This window comes from Arvicola amphibius, chromosome 2, assembly GCF_903992535.2.
Source record: "Arvicola amphibius chromosome 2, mArvAmp1.2, whole genome shotgun sequence".
NCBI lineage: Eukaryota > Metazoa > Chordata > Mammalia > Rodentia > Cricetidae > Arvicola > Arvicola amphibius.
The window spans coordinates 181,537,907-181,554,116 of NC_052048.2; the positions used below are offsets into that span (position 1 = coordinate 181,537,907).

At 44.4% G+C, this 16,210-nt stretch overlaps 1 protein-coding gene across 1 annotated transcript; it reads left to right on the top strand.

Moving 5' to 3' along the window:
- The first annotated feature begins 1,468 nt into the window (after window positions 1-1,468).
- LOC119807592 (aldose reductase-related protein 2-like) lies at window positions 1,469-15,346 on the top strand. Its single transcript, XM_038319635.2, has 10 exons — window positions 1,469-1,664; window positions 4,143-4,310; window positions 5,324-5,440; window positions 6,349-6,426; window positions 10,556-10,678; window positions 10,940-11,046; window positions 11,489-11,570; window positions 12,046-12,129; window positions 13,219-13,301; window positions 14,994-15,346. The coding sequence occupies exons 1-10, from the start codon at window positions 1,599-1,601 to the stop codon at window positions 15,034-15,036; spliced, it is 951 nt and encodes a 316-aa protein (XP_038175563.1). The 5' UTR covers window positions 1,469-1,598; the 3' UTR covers window positions 15,037-15,346.
- Window positions 15,347-16,210: the final 864 nt, after the last annotated feature.

Sequence of the window (16,210 nt, forward strand, 5' to 3'; positions counted from 1 at the left end):
AGAAAGCCGGCATTTTAAAACAGCACAACTTTTTTCTTGCTACAGCTAAAAACCGAAAAACATGCATTCAGCTTTCCATCAACACCTTTTAAGTGTTTCGTGGCAGGACCTCTTAAAAGAGCTGCAAGATTTTGCAGCTAAAGCTGAGTCAGGAAGCCTCTCTTAGATGAGAGTGCTTTCTTACCTCTAGCAAGCAAAGCCAAACCTGAGAAATAGCTGCTACCAAGAAAACATGCTTTACTCTATTCTTTCCCAAGCTTTCTCAGGCTTTCTGTGGATTCAATTATCCACGTGGGCGCCATTCTGTAGTGAAGAGGTACGGGCGGCTTCCCGCCACCTGGCTCCCAGCCACTGGCTAGCTTATGCCCGGTTAGTTTCTAGCCCCACGTTGGGCGCCAGTGCTTGTTCATGCTTTGTGAGACAGGAGATCATTCCTGGCAGACAGGCTGCCAATGCTCTTTCTCCATTGCTGATAAGAATGGAGTCACCTTGCTTAAATCTGTACCTGCCTTTCCCTTTTCCTTTTTTTTTTTGAGTAAATGAAGCATATTCTACCAATCCCAAAGATAAAATAATAGAGTGCTTTTGTGAGTTACAAAATTTTGTTAAAATCTTTGTGCCCGTTCTTGTATAAAGTTCTCAGAATTAACAATAAGAATAAAGTCTCTTATTTCTAGATCCTGAATGGAGGTAAAATCCATCATCATCACCATCATCATCAGCAGCAGCATTATTATCACCACCACTTCTATCAGGATCATCATCCCAATTTTGTTTAGTAGCTGACTTTTCATCAGTTTCAAAGAACTCATATATATGTATATATGAAGTGATTCATAGTCTCATACTTATAACCACCTTTATTGAGTATATAACATCTTGTAATAACCAAAGATTTTTTTTAAAGTAGGTATTAATATAATTTTAGTACTAAACAGTCCTGGCCAAATGGTTAACAGGCAATTTCTTGCTCTGTGGGAATCTTTACCGAGCAAGTAGACAAGTGCAAATTAAATTATGGGCACTGCTGGAATTATAAACTCGGATGAAGGTCATCATAGCCTTACATAAAAAGTCTTTCGGCAAGGATATCTGTCCAACTGTCTGTTTGATCTCAGACAGACAGCCCCTTTTGATTGATCCTTATGTCCCAAGATAGTTGATTTCAAAATAATGTGAGTAGGCGTCTCCATTTGACCTTTGGAAGCTTGCTTTCTCGGTGCCCACACAGCGCCCTACAGCAAGCCTCCTCCTGTGACACTGTCCCTTCCCAAATAGTCTACTCAATTCATCCTGGAAAGAGCTCCCATCTTGTGCTTATTTTGGTTTACAAACTTGTAGGTGGTGCTCAAAAACCTAATGCATGCATTCTGGGTCAGGAAGACTTGGCACTCTGTGGTGTTTAATCTTCACTCACGTTCCTCAATCTGACAAAAGACCAAAATAAAGTTTCTGTTGTAGTGCCAGACCCTAGCTTTTGGCTGCCTGCCCACGCTGTAAGAGCTGGCCTCCTGGTCCAGGACATAAAACCACTGTTTGCTTCCTTAACCAGGGCACAGGTCTGTATCTGCTCAGGAAGAACCATTTGTGCGGCAGCCATGGCCACCTTTGTGAATCTCAGTACCAAAGCCAAGATGCCCATCGTGGGCCTGGGTACCTGGCAGGTGAGTGGGCGATCTTAGGCCATCGGCTCTCCTCAAGAGCCACTTTGGCATTTCTTCTTCTTTGCACAGCATCTGCCCAGGGTTTTGAACGCCAGAGCCAGAACCCAAGTGGCTTTCTTTTCTCAGAGATGCTCTAGGCTTCAAAGCTATGAGGGTGGATTTTGTAGAAATGATGTTAGTTCCTATAGCAAGCATTGAGTTGATGTTGTATGTTAAACAGAAAACGGTTTCTGGGCAATTACTCTCTTAACTAGTTTTTCCTTGGGAGTCAGCAACTTCCTGCATGGTCTGTCTTCGCTGTTACTTTGTTTTTGGTTGAGTAAATGAAAGAGGGGAAAAGAATTCCCAAATGACCCAGCTCGCCTTGCTGCCCATGGGATGCCATCTGCAACATCTGGCCTGGGAGCCTGTGCGAAAGGCAGAGTCTCAGACCCCAGCCCAGGCTACTGAACTGCCATCTGCCCTCTACCAAGACTCTCCATGGTTCTGGCATACAGTAAAAGCCGAGCACGGGAACCACAGAGAGCCTGGGTTGGCGGCACCGATTCTGCCTGGCGATGTTAATCTCTCCTAGCAAAACGTCCTGAGATCCATTCTCGTGTCCAGTGAAGCAGATTTCCCAGCCTCTCTTGGGACAAGCCTGACATTGTTCCATCTAATTCTGCCTTCTTTGCCTTCCCCTCAGCCACAACATGGCATTAGGCAGCTTGTTCCCAGGAGCTGTCTTTGGTTTTGGGTCCTTCTGCCTCAGCCTCTCCAGTGCTAAGATTTCAGGTGAAGCTACCATGCTTTTCAGGAGCTGGTTCTAAAACCCTTCTGTTCTTCTGTCCCTCACAGTTGGTCTCCAGACTGCCCCCCTATTTCTCTTTTCCTTTTTATACACACAAGGTCCTCTTTTCCTTTCAACACTGGGCCAAAACCTTACCAGAATAGAAAGATTTGCTTCAAATCACAATTTCACATCCATCAAAACAGTGAACGATCACTTGCAGATCTTCAGGGAATCTACTCACTCGGAAGAATCAGCCAAGGTGAACTTTCAGAATTCCCACAGATATGTAGATTCTGTATAGGTGTCGTTTTCAGGATGAAGAAAGGACAATGTGCCCATCAGTACGCATGCTGGAGGGTAGGGCTTTGGCCTGGACTCCGGTGCCTCTGAAAGGCTGACAGGAATTCCTTGGCCCAAAGATGGTATAGCTGTTCATCTCTGTTGTATGATCTTCTTGATGTTTGACAACTACAGAAAGAATTTCTAGATTTTGCGAGGGTTGGAATGCTTTTTTATTTGTCTGAGGTTCTTCTGTTGTTTTGAGACAGGGTCTCAGGCTGGTTTCCATGTCACGGTGTGGCTGAGACTGGCCTTGAACTCCCAGTCTTCCTGCCTTCCATGTGCTGATATCACTCATAACCATGAACCAACACACATGACGTGTGTGTGTGTGTGTATGTGTGTGTGTGTGATGTGCTGCACATAGGCAGGCCTCAGATTCCTGCTTGTCCTGCCTCTGCTTCCCTTGGGTGCCACTATACTCTGCTGAGAGATGACTTGCAAGTTTTTATTTTCTCAAGCTACTATCTGGGTACTAGGTGAGGTCAGACCGTGGTATTTTATTTTATTTTATTTTTTTTAAAAGTGAGACATACTTTCTTTTTTAATGTTTATTTCATTTTTATTTGTGTTTGTGTGTGGGGGGGGGAGAGAGAGCGAGAGAGAGAGAGAGAGAGAGAGAGAGTGGTATTTTAAATGGCCTTTTCTCTTGTTCTAGATTCTTCTTCTTCTTTTAAATCTGTGAAAAAGAACATCCATTTACCAGGCTTTCTGCTCTTTCTCTTTATGAAACAGTGACTATCCAGTGACTGCACCTCCTGAATCTTGCTGTCAGGTGGTGTGATGCAATTTTTACAACAGAAGGCACAAATCGTAACTCTCTAATTTGTCAGTCTAGGTTTAGAGAGATCGAGAAATCTGCTCAGCCTCATATTAATATACAGTAGAGTTTACATTTAGCTTGTAACAATCATGTTTGAGGTGCTTATAACTGTCTGGTGTCTGAAAATTCCTCTTTGTCACTTCACAGTTCAGGGAACTAAAATGTTGGAGCCATCTGCCACTCCCAGAAACTAGAGACCCTTCAAAATCAGCTTATAAAAGGGAAAAAGCAATAATTTATTACTAGAATGGGACATGGGATGATAATCATTACAATGTCATTTGTATTAAGATGCCATGGTGAAAGCCATCACTTCATAAGATAATCTAAAAAGTTAATAAAACAAAAAATTATTACTTTTTCATTCATCACTTTTTCTTTTTCTTTGAAAAAAGTTTTCCAGCATAGGTTTTTTTTTTTTTTTCTCCCCACCGTCCGTTCGGAAATAGAACCCCAGTAAGGCTGTGGTTTTGAGAATCTGGTTCATTTGAAGCCTGTAAAAGGGGCCTCGGGGCATCTGATGGTCCCTTCTGTTGCCTTTCAGTCTCACCCAGGCAAAGTCAAGGACGCTGTGAAGGCCGCCATTGATGCCGGCTATCGCCACATTGACTGCGCCTATCTGTACGAGAACGAGAGTGAGGTGGGCGAGGGGATCCGAGAGAAGCTCCAGGAGAAGGCTGTGAAGCAGGAGGACCTCTTCGTTGTCAGCAAGGTACAGTGGCCCACTTGCTGAATGCGGTGGCTTCAAGGCAAGGGGAAGATCTGGACCACGTTAAGAGCCCTGACCCTCTTTCTTATGTGGCTGTTTTCCTTCTAATCCCCTTGATTTTTGATATCCCTGGACATAAATATTCACACTCCAAGTCAGTACTGGAAGAAGACGCTTCTGGCCCCCAACCCTTGCTGTTTTCCTATGGTGGGAATGGCTCCAGTGAGCCGCCTGGTACCCTTGGCTTCTCTATCTTCTCTTAATAGGATCCCCTTACTAAACGGTAGGCAGAGGCTAGGTGTGCATTCAGGGAGCATTTCAAAACACACTGTCTTGCACTGGTCTTAACAGTTCTGGCCCTGAAGTTTTTGTTTTGTTTTGTTTTTTCAGACATGGGTATTTTGGAAATGGCAGGAGCATTATTTATTGTTAAACAGGAATCTCTTTATTTCAGTTCAGTAAAAAGTGAACTGTAAAATATTATCAAAAAGAAGGTCCTGGTGTGTAAGGGGTCCTAGGCTTTGTGTTGGACATAACTCACTAAAGCAGTCTAGTTCCAGGTACCTGGAAACTGTATCTGGTGTAATACACAGACCCACTGTGGGGAGTGGCCACGTCTAGATAAATTTATATTTCAGCCCTTGAGCCTGACAGGCTTTAGGCTGTGGGAGTACAGTAAGGACAACTGTTCTCAGTAGCATCGGGATGTCTGAAGTGTAAAGGCTAGTCACAATGCCTGCCCCCTGGGAGCTGGCAGCAAAGGAAAGCAGTAAATGTATCTAACCAGAGGTCAAGTGAGCTAAATGATTTAGGAAACAGAATACCAAGCGCATGGAAGAACACATAGGCACGACTTTGACTTGCTGACCTGCTGTGTTGCCTTTCTTAACTAACTTGATTATAAACCAATGGTTTGCCCTGGGATTAGATCAACAGCAAATCTCAAAGGAGGGAGGGTGACTGTGGAGTGGCCCTTTCTTTACCCCATCCTAACATCCTCTGGTCACACCCTGCAGCTGTGGCCCACCTTCTTCGAGAAAAGCCTGGTGAAGAAAGCCTTTCAGAAAACCCTCACGGATCTGAAGCTGGACTACCTGGACCTGTATCTAGTTCACTGGCCACAGGGATTCCAGGTTTGAGCTGCTCTTTGCCCTATCTGTAGATGCTGAGCAAATGTCAGAAACCACCAGCTGTGCCTGGTGGGGGAGGGAAAGAGAGCAGAGGCAGGAGCTCTTACACACAACAGAAAGACTCTGGCCCAGAAGGGTTCTGGATCAGCACTCGATGCTTGGGGATGGCACATGCTTAGGTTTTGCTTTAATTCTGTTTTAGAGGAACTGTGATTCTTGCCAGCCCAGATACATATGACTGGCCTGTCACCTTCCCATCGACTCTGCGCCCAGCGGTCCTCTCCTAGGGAACCTCACAGGAGAGTCTGGAATAGTAGTCAGGCTCAACACCCCTGCTCACCCAAGTGTACTCATGCGCTGTCAGCCTGTTGATGCTGGGAGGTAGTCAACCTACCCTGGAAAACTGTCAGTCAGTGCCGAGGGCCTCCTCCTGCCTGCTCACAAGAGCCTGGAGGAAATGGAATTCTTAGCCTTTTCTCCTCAAGACCAGCCACAGTGATGGTGGCGTGCCACTCCAAATCCAATCTTTCATCAGGTTGTGACCATAGATGCTGGCTGCTGCTATACCCTTCCTATTGAATGTTTGCCTAATTGCCTTGAAGTTAAAATTTCCTCCAAGTTCATATGGGTCTTGGTATGCTGGGTTAATTTTCATGGTGATAATGATGGTTTCTGCAATATACTAACAGCAGATTGTAAAGCCAAGCCAGCAGTATCAGAAATAGAGGACTTAAGTATTGTGGTAGACTGAGCAGAGATGGCCCTGAGGCTCTTTTGATGTGTGTTCTCCAGAGCTTGAACAGATGCTGTGCAGGTGTGGAGGCCTTGTTACTGCTCTGTCCTGAGAGCTCTCTCCACAGGAATGGTTATCTATGAGCAGATTCCAATGGGTCTGTTGTTTTGCATTACAGCCTGGGAAGGAGTTTTTCCCCACAGATGAAAAAGGCGATATTATCACCAGTAAATACACATTCTTGGATGCTTGGGAGGTAGGTTCTGGTTTCTTTAAAATGTGCTCAAAGAGATACGTTTGTCAGATACCCATTGACTCCACCCTGGCACAACAGCCCATGTGCCTTGTATGAGATCTCATCACTGAATTATCCAATTCTCTCAATACATCTTACTCACCACCAGATGGATTGGGCTCCCTTTGACCCTATTTACACTGAGATCTAAGTGAGGCAGGAAACACAAATTGCATCACAATTTGTTATAAACACGCCATCCTGGAAACAGAGGGATGCCCTAGGGGCTCATAATAATTGGGCAACTTGAAGTAAAAAATTAACTCCGATAAGCCTCACTGTCCTCGTCATTAAAAAACATAATATATAATAATAATGCATATCGTTAGGGTGTGGCAAGGTTTAAAATAGCTAAAATATAGAAAATTAATCAAGGAGCCCTTTGGTCATTAGCTTCTCCATGTACGGAATATAAAATCCTCACCTAGAAGACTTGTAAGTCGTCAGGTCATAAAGAAAACACGTGACACAATCAGCACTGGATCCAGATCTGTGTGACTCAGCAGCTACCGAGGCTTTGAGTGTCCTGCTTGGCAGTGAATACACATGGACATCAGAGAACACAAGTGTCTTGCCTTTTAGACCAGTTGAGGCCTTGACTTGCATAATCATGCAAAAACGAATTAAAGTTTGATTGTTTGTCTCTAATAACTTTTACCACTGTATGAGTTAGGGTTATTATTGCTACAATGAAACATTAATATGGGGAAGAAAGGGGTGAATTCATCTTATACTTCAACATCACTCTTCATCAGCAAAAGAAGTCAAGACAAGAACTCAAACAGGGCAGGAACCTGGAGTCAGGACCTGATACAAAAGCCATGGAAGCGTACTGCTTACTGGCTTACTCCTCATGGCTTGCTCAGTCAGTTTTCTTATAGAGATCAGAACCACCAGCCCAGGGATGGCACCACCCACAGTGGGCTGGACCCTCCCCTACCAATCACTAATTAAGAAAATACCCTACAGGCTTGCCTACAGCCTGATCGGAGGCATTTTCTCAACTGAGGTTCCCTCCTCTCCTCTCTGATGACAGTGGCTTGTACCAAGTTGACATAGAACTAGCCAGCATAACCACTATCCTCTTGCAAATAAACGCTAAAAGGTGTGACAAAGTGAATGAACAAGTCATAAATGATTAGAAAAAAAAAAAAAAAAAAACAGACTCCAAGAATTAGCGTATTGTTTCTCGGGCTGTCCCAAATCACACTGCATTTCCGACTCTAGGAAACTTGCCTTCTCTGGAGAGAATGGAATCGATGAAGTGTTTCTTTTCCATGGTTTATCCCAAAGTGCTCACATCTACTAGTACAGTGCTCTTGCCACTTTGAGCTTTAGCTGGCCATGGTAAGAAAATGGAGAGCGCAAAACCCATGTGACAACTGAGTGACAGCTGAGGATGAAGGCAGAAAAGCAGGGCAGCCTTCGGAAACCCTGGTGCTGAAGAATGCTGTCCTGGGGGCATGGCCTGCCCGCTGTTGGTTTTGAAGTTAGACAGGCTGTGATTACCTGCACAGGACACTCACACACTGCTGAGGAATGTCTTTTTCTTTGTGGGTGTGGTCACTCCTAAGTTAGCCCAATTAAACTCACTGTTTCAAGAACTAGACTTGGGTAGAATTCTTCTTCGGTCTGCTTGTTGTTGGTACCCCATCTGGTGTGAATAGATGTTTGTTCATTTATTTCATCTCCCCAGGAAACCTGGAAATGTATTTAAAGGAATTATCCTCAGCAAGTGAGTCATTAAATTTGCCCACTAGTAGCAGAACATCTGTTACAAGGAATTTGGAAGGATGAGAGACTGGAGGCTGGGGATTTAGCTCTGGCAGAATGCGTGTAGAGCAAGCACAAGGCCTGGTTTAACCAAACAGAAACAGTCTTTTACAACTTGGGTACATATGGTTGGGTCTTTAAGACTGGATGAGGCTTCTGGCATTAGATGTGAAAGGGAAAATATTAACCCCCAAACTACAGCCATAAGGAGGCTCTATAGTATGATCCCACTTGATTGATGCTCAACAAACAACAGAAGGGCTTATGCACACAGAATCAGCGATGTTGCAGTGTGTACCAAGACTCACAGACAGCCTGGTTTTGTTGTTCGTTTTGCAGTGAGTTGAGGGTACTAAATAGAGAAGATGGTGACTGTATATATTACTAGATTAAAACCTAGCCTCTTAAATATCTTCATAATATTTTATTGTGTGGTTGAACACTAGTGTGTCTAAAGTTTGTTCCATAACATTTTCACCATAGCTCTTAAATGATGTCATATTAAGATGACAATTCTGCCACAGTATCTCATACTGGGGCTGATTTGCTGTCTCATGAATAAATCCAACAATGATTCCTAAATAAAAGCTTTACAGACATAAAAAGATATCATACTGCTCTGATTTGATCTTGGCAGGTTGGAATATGTCTGGATAGGGTAGTTTTATGGATCTACAACCAATTCAATAGAAAGTTCATCAGCCACAATCTGTAATAGGGGAAGAGAATTGAGTGTAAGGAAGGACAGATGGATCATACACCCAAAGCAAAGCAGACCCAAGTCACAGAGTAGCACCTGGTTTCCTCCCCACTGGGAAGATGTTGGGACCTTCAGATCTCATCACTGTTAAACTGTCTTGCCTAGTAAAGTCTTCTTCACTCCTCACTAACCCTAGTGCTTCTCATCCTGGTACACTAAAATCGGCAGAGGGCATTTTGAACATCCTAATATCCACGCTGCATCCCAAAGGAAATCAGTAAGAAGTCCTGGGAGTGGAGTCTAGACACCCGTTTCTTCTATAGCTTTCAGAGGGTCCAAGATGCAGCCAAGATTGAGAAACAGCAGACAGTGTCAGCTGAACACACCCTGCTCATCCCTACCTCTAAGCCCTTGCCTCCTTCCCCGCAATCTGTTCAGGAGTTTACTGACTTTCTTCACAACACCAACAAGGGGTTGGGCCCTCCCGCATCAATCACTAGTTAAGAAAATGCCCTACAGACTTGCCCATAAGCAAATCTTATGGAGGCATTTTTTTTTAAATTAAGTCCATTTTCCCAAATAACCCTAGCATGTGTCAAGTTGACATAAAACTAGTTATCACAAAGGTCAAGCCTAGTTTGGGTAGAGATACTAGTCCTGGAAGGAGAAGTGTTGGCTCAGGACCTCCAAAACCAAGTTCTCAGACCAAGTTCTCAGCACAAAGGAGATTTATTTGCCCCAGGGGGACAAAGGGTAGGAAATAAGAGACAAAGAAGGAGATAGAGGATGAGGGAAAAGGGGAAGGGAATAAGAGAAAGTGGCAGGGGAACTGTCAGGGGAGGGAGGAAGGATACACATGTGTGCGTGCACCCACAAGGACTGCCTCTGCATAGAGAGGAGACAGATGTGGCATACAGGAGAATGGCATTTTATAAAGGTACAAGGAGAAACCCAATGTTAGGATGAGGTGTTTAATTTTAATTGGGCATGATAACTAGGTGAGCCAAAAGGGACTTTTGATTGCTGTACTTCAATACTTTGGACCTTGGTAGTCAGCCTCAGGAGGAGGAAGTGGCCAAATAAGGGAGACAGACCTTCAGGATTGTAATCTAATGGTTTTTAACAAGACAGAGATAAAGGGGGAGAAAGGCAGGGCTTGCTAGAGCTCTGGCCATGCTCAAGCTGGTCAGGGTCCCTTCAATCACAAATTTTAAAAATGGGCTGTAATGAAGCTCAGTGGTAGAGTATCTATTAGTATACAAGAGGTCCCTAGGTTTAATAATCCTCAATAGCAGAAAACAACCAATATTAAAATACATCCCACAGAAATGATGCCATTCCACAGACTAGAGCCTCCTTGGTGGATGACCCAGGTTTGGACGAATAGAGAGCAGAAAACATGCAAAACCTTCACATATTTCTCATTTCACATTATCTGAGCTCGGGTAATGGGACTTGAAACAGCTGGTCTGGACTGAGACTTGCTTTTAGTGCTTTAGCTAAACTTGTAATGGTGGATTCATAGCAAATTCACCAGTATCCTGTATCATTATAAAGCTGAGCCAGCATTCCTGTATCCTCCTGCAGCCAACTAAACTGCATTCCTTTCTGTAATAGGTCATGGAGGAACTGGTGGACCAGGGGCTGGTGAAAGCCCTAGGCATCTCCAATTTTAACCACTTACAGATTGAGAGGCTCCTGAGCAAGCCTGGACTGAAACATAAGCCAGTGAACAACCAGGTAAGTTCCCTTTGGTGAAAGAATCTTGCTTTTTGACCGCTTCTACATTTGCAGGCCAATGGACCAAGTCGTCTTTCAGGGATCAGTGTCCAGGATGCTCAGGGAGGTGGGAGGCAGATCTCTGGGTCTGGTCTGATCTGTAGCACATCCATCAGTGGATGGTATTTGGCCTTTGTTTTGGTCTCTTCTTGTGTCTAGAGTTCCATCTGAGCCATTCAGCAAGGCCAACTTCCCTAGTAATGGAGATGTTTTCTCTTGCAGGTCGAGTGCCACCCATACCTCACTCAGGAAAAACTAATTCAGTTCTGTCAATCCAAGGGTATCAGCGTCACAGCATACAGCCCCCTGGGCTCTCCAGAGAGACCTTGGTAAGGTTTCTGAATGGTGCTTTACTTTATCACTCAAAATTCATGTTTCATAATTGGCTGATATTGCTATGAATTTCTAAGGCACCTGAAAAACTGTGTCTATAGCAATGCGTTTGGCCACAGGCACAGGACTGGCACATAGTTTGTGTGACAAGGGTTGGGGGAGGGGGAGGGGGGAGGGGGAGTGGGAGAGAGAGAGAGAGAGAGAGAGAGAGAGAGAGAGAGAGAGAGAAAGCATATTTGACTCTGGCAATGCTCCATTTCTGCCAACCAGTGCCAGGACAGACTTCTCAAATTGGTAAAGCTCCATGGGAAAGATAAAAATTTTCAGGTCCTCTGATTGCCTTGCAAAAGAAAAAGGCTGTGATGTTGGTCTTTGACACCATCCTGGTAATGATATCCACAATGATGATATTCACTCCAACTACCTTTCTGCACTTAGGGCCAACCCAGAGGACCCTTCACTACTAGAGGATCCCAAGATTAAGGAGATTGCTGCAAAGCACAAGAAAACCCCAGCCCAGGTAAAATACTGTTGAGTTTTTTTTTCCTATTCTCCAGCAACCCTTAGTACTATTCTTGTTTTGTTGTGTGGCCTGCTTTTAATCCATTGGAGAAAAAGAAATGGGAAATGTAAGTCTGTTGGGATGCTCAGGAAATACATCTGGTTCTGGCAAAGCCAGGACTGCCTCTGTCCATCAGCTTCTTGCCAAGTTCCCAGGCCATACCATGAGAGCATGTCTTTGGGGTTGGGTGCCAACTGTGCAGGGTCTTGGTCCTTTGAACACTAGTCTTCACATTCTTAACTAGGGAAATTGTGGCATTGTTCCCAAGGGTACAAGAGTAGGGCTGCCAAGAATTCCTAATGGTGAAATCCTTAGTTAATTGCTGTCGTAGCTAAAGCTGTCCTAGCCACAGATATATTTCCCTTACTCTAGGAGAAGCTCTTGTAAGTGGGTATTAAGTGGGCACCTGTTATCCCCCTTTCAATGTGCACAGGTTCTGATCCGCTTTCACATCCAGAGGAATGTGGCCGTCATCCCCAAGTCTGTGACACTCACCCACCTGCAGGAGAACATTCAGGTAAGATCTAAAATGATCATCTGCTATTCCTCGGTCAAGTAAAAGAGAGGGGACTCTGTCCTTAAGCTTCTCAATCCATCCCTGTCTTGCCAATGTGCCCTTCCTTCTACTGTCCTCCTTGTGAACGCTTGTCCCAGGGGGCTTGCCTCAACAGATGTGACGGCTGTTCTTGGTTGTCAACTTGACTGCATCAGAGTGAACTACAATCCTGAAATGGAGGGCACACCTATGAGAGATTATTTTTGCTTTCTTTGAAGTGGGTGGATCTACTTCTAGTCTGGACCTTTGAGGCCAGAAGACACATGCCTTTGATTTGGATCTGGAGATGAGAAGATACTAGTTTTGGCCTCCCCTACTACTGGAAACCTATACAAGGACATAGAAGAAGGAAGCCTTTTCTCTTTGCCTTCTTGCCCTCTCCTTGTTAGCATGTCCATTCCTTAACTGGCACTGGGCCCCACTTCTTTGGGACTCCAGCACATACTGAAGACCAGATGAGACATCCAGTCTTGTGGACGGAGCAACTACTGGATTCTTGGACTTTTTGTTCACAACCAAATGAACAAAATGTTCATTTAATTAAATGTTTTCCTTATTAAGAGTTGCCATGGTCGTGGTGTTCCTTCACAGTAATAGAACACTGGCTTAGACAACAGAATTGAGATGAATCACCATTGGGCAAAGATAATCAGGGGGCAGGGAGTAGCAACTGTACCTGTTGGCACTGCAAATAGCCCTGCTTACCATTGAGCACTTAGATCATGAGCCATAGACTGCCCTATCCATGAGCAGACTGTTCTGGCCAACACAACCTCCCTGCTTGCAGAAGAAGAGGAATGAACTAAATTTGAAGAAATGTCTCCTGGAAGATTACTGTCCAGCTGTCCTTAAGGGATCACAGTCTCTGTTCACTAAGCACAGCTGCAAACCCAGTCCCTTCCTTTTGAAGTACTAAACCCTATAAACAATGCAGTCTTGATTTAGAGACTAGTTTGTATTCAGTGTGGACCTAATAGAAGAAACACTAGAACCTTGGGTCTCACTGCATTTTTCTTGCTAATGATGTTTTTGGAACTCTGGCTTTTCCAGGTCTTTGACTTCAAGTTGAGTAATGAAGAGATGGCTACCATACTCAGCTTCAACAGAAACTGGAGGGTCTGTTCCTTGCCCATGTGAGTGGGTCTGGGTTTAGGAGGATGATCAGGAGTTTTCTTAAAGTTTTACAGGGTTAGCTCAAGAGATAAGAAGGCACGTGGATGACTTTTGTCGTCAAATACTGTTTTGGGGCAGTTGTGAAAAATTGAAACTTGAGGAAAGATACTGCCAGTTGGTACCTGTTTCTCAAACTTTGCAAATAGAGAAAAGGCATGCCATATTCTCTAAAGGCACAGTAGGAGACAGGGATAGTTGACGTGACACCACATGCATATGTCAGAGAGTAACAAGTGATACAGAGAAAAATAAAGTAGGGCAGACAGCATAAAGAATGAATGGGAACTGGTATTTTCTTGCTATGTGATGACCCAGGGGCAGTGTTGTGGCACATAGAACAGGATTCTTGATGCTGAGAGCCTCAGGTGCAGACACACCAGGTGTGTACTGGGTGAGGGGTAGAATGCTTGAGTAAGGAGGCCAGTGAAGCCAGAATCAAGTAGGCAAAGGCTGTTGGAGAAAGAAATAAGGTTAGAGACGGCCTTGGGCTAAGGGCACACAGGTGGTATAGAGCATGGGAGGAACTTTGAGTTTAGCTCCTCAGGAGCTGAGAAACCAGGAGAGGGTTTTGTGTAGAAGTTTGCATACCTCATAGGTTGGAATGATGAAACAGATTTTTTTTTTATTTTTATTTTTTTGGTTTTTCGAGACAGGGTTTCTCTGCAGCTTTTTTAGAGCCTGTCCTGGAGCTAGCTCTTGTAGACCAGGCTGGTCTCGAACTCACAGAGATCCGCCTGCCTCTGCCTCCCGAGTGCTGGGATTAAAGGCGTGCGCCACCACCGCCCGGCTAATGAAACAGATTTTTGCACTTGGAAATTACAGAGAGCCTGGTAGAATAAGCTAGGGAGAGATTACAGTCATTGGACTACTTCATAATGTGATAGAAGAAATTTGGAAGGACTGGATTCCGGACAAATGGGAAGTCAGAGCAAACCGAATCTGCTAACAAAACAATCAAGTGTGGGCTTTGTTGGCTTGGCTTTATTTTTGCTTGAGCAACTCAAGAGCAGAACTGTCATTTAGGAGTAGCCTGGGTTTGAGAACGGCTTATGATGCCTATTGGGCATCGAATGGGGAGAGCCAGATGGAGTGGGATTTATAAGCACAAGGCGGAGGTTGACGATAAGCCCCGCCTTGCTGCCTTCCAGTCCAAGCCCTGACAACTCACTCATTGTCCATGAAGCATCAGGTAGATTTGGTAACCTCACCAAATCCATTTCTGTTATTTACAAAGTAGTGATGATAGTACAAGCAACAGAAAACATACATTGAATATTTAGGCTCCTAAACTCTGTGCTTATCTGAGTATTTTATTTAATACAACAACCAAGCTGTCCATTTCACCATGATTCCCCATTTTACAATGATGTGGGAATGAACCAAAACAGGATTTGTGAGGCCCTTGGCTGTGCGCCAGGTATCTAATGAGCCTTCCTTAAGCCATTATTCTAAGGACTTGTCCACTGATTATTCTCGTGTTCTCTTTTCTCAAATACTCATTTGAGGGCAGGTCCTCTTCTGTGTTCCCATGGTCTTATGGGGGAGGAGCCGAAGAGAGCAGAAAGGTTGTTGAGCGTATCGCATAATAATGCCTATGAGATCGTCTTTGTGGCTCTTGTGGAACATTCTCTTCTGTGTGCCTGTTGCTGCAGGACAGTTAATGCGGAGGACTACCCTTTCCACGTGAACTACTGAGACAGCATCGCCTGATGAGAGCAGCTCATGGAGTCTTTCTTTGCTGATGTGAAAATAATTCCTCCTGAGATGGGTTTAAGCCAAGGCTGTTTGATATCATATCATCAAGCAGCCAAATCAAGGCAATGCTGTATTCAAATCCTCGTCGTTCAACCAGGAGCAGATTGTTTCCGAGAAACGTGACTCAAAGAAGCAAACAGTGCTTTCCTGCATATGATCAGATGTGCTTATCAAACAGCAGGAGCCATGGTAACGCTAAAGGCACAAAGAAGAAAAAATAAAAGCTGATATGTTGCTCTCTTCCTCCCAAGTCCTCTCCTGTTTCTCTCCTTTGTCCTTTCCCTGTGACCTTCTCAACTACTATTGCCTCCCCACCTTGCCCTTAATGTGCCAGCATGCCAAAGAGTCAGTGCTGGTGGTGACCAAGCCTATGAAACCCACACAGATGCCACTGTTCATTGAGAGACTTTGTAGCAACCCTGGGAACACAGTGGAAAACAAGTAAATGTGGATGTGAAAATACCATTGACTTAGTTAGGGTTTCTATTGCTGTGAAGAGATAGCATGACCACAGCAACTCTTATAAAGGAAAACATTTCATTGGGGCTGGCTTACAGTTTCAGAGGGTTAGTCCATTATCATAATAAGAGAAGCATGGCAGTGCACAGGCAGATGTGGTGTTGGATATGGAGTCAAGATTTCTACCTCCAGATCAGTAGGCAGTAGAAAGAAAGCCAATATGCCTGGTTGAGCTTCTGAGATCTCAAAGTCTGCCCCTCCTCCAACAAAGGGACACCCTTCCTCCAACAAAGCCACACCTACTCCTACAAGGCCACAGCTCCTAATGGTGCCACTCCCACTGGGACTATGGGGACCATTTTTATTCAAACCACCGTACCACCAATCTGGGACATGCCTTTTTTTTTTTTCTATAGTATTTCTTCTTGGGAAGTATTCCAATCATTCAGAAATGTATGTATAGTGGGCATCCAGTAACACATATTACAGATTTTACCATGTTAATATTTTGCAACATTTGCTCCAAATACTTTTAAAAAGAAACTGATTCAAGGTCTCAGTGGTAGCCAGGGCTGTCAAGAACCACTCAGTACCTTTTCCCATCCCTGTTCCCCAAAGCCCATGCCTGTTCTCAGAGAGCCGAGTCATCCTCTGC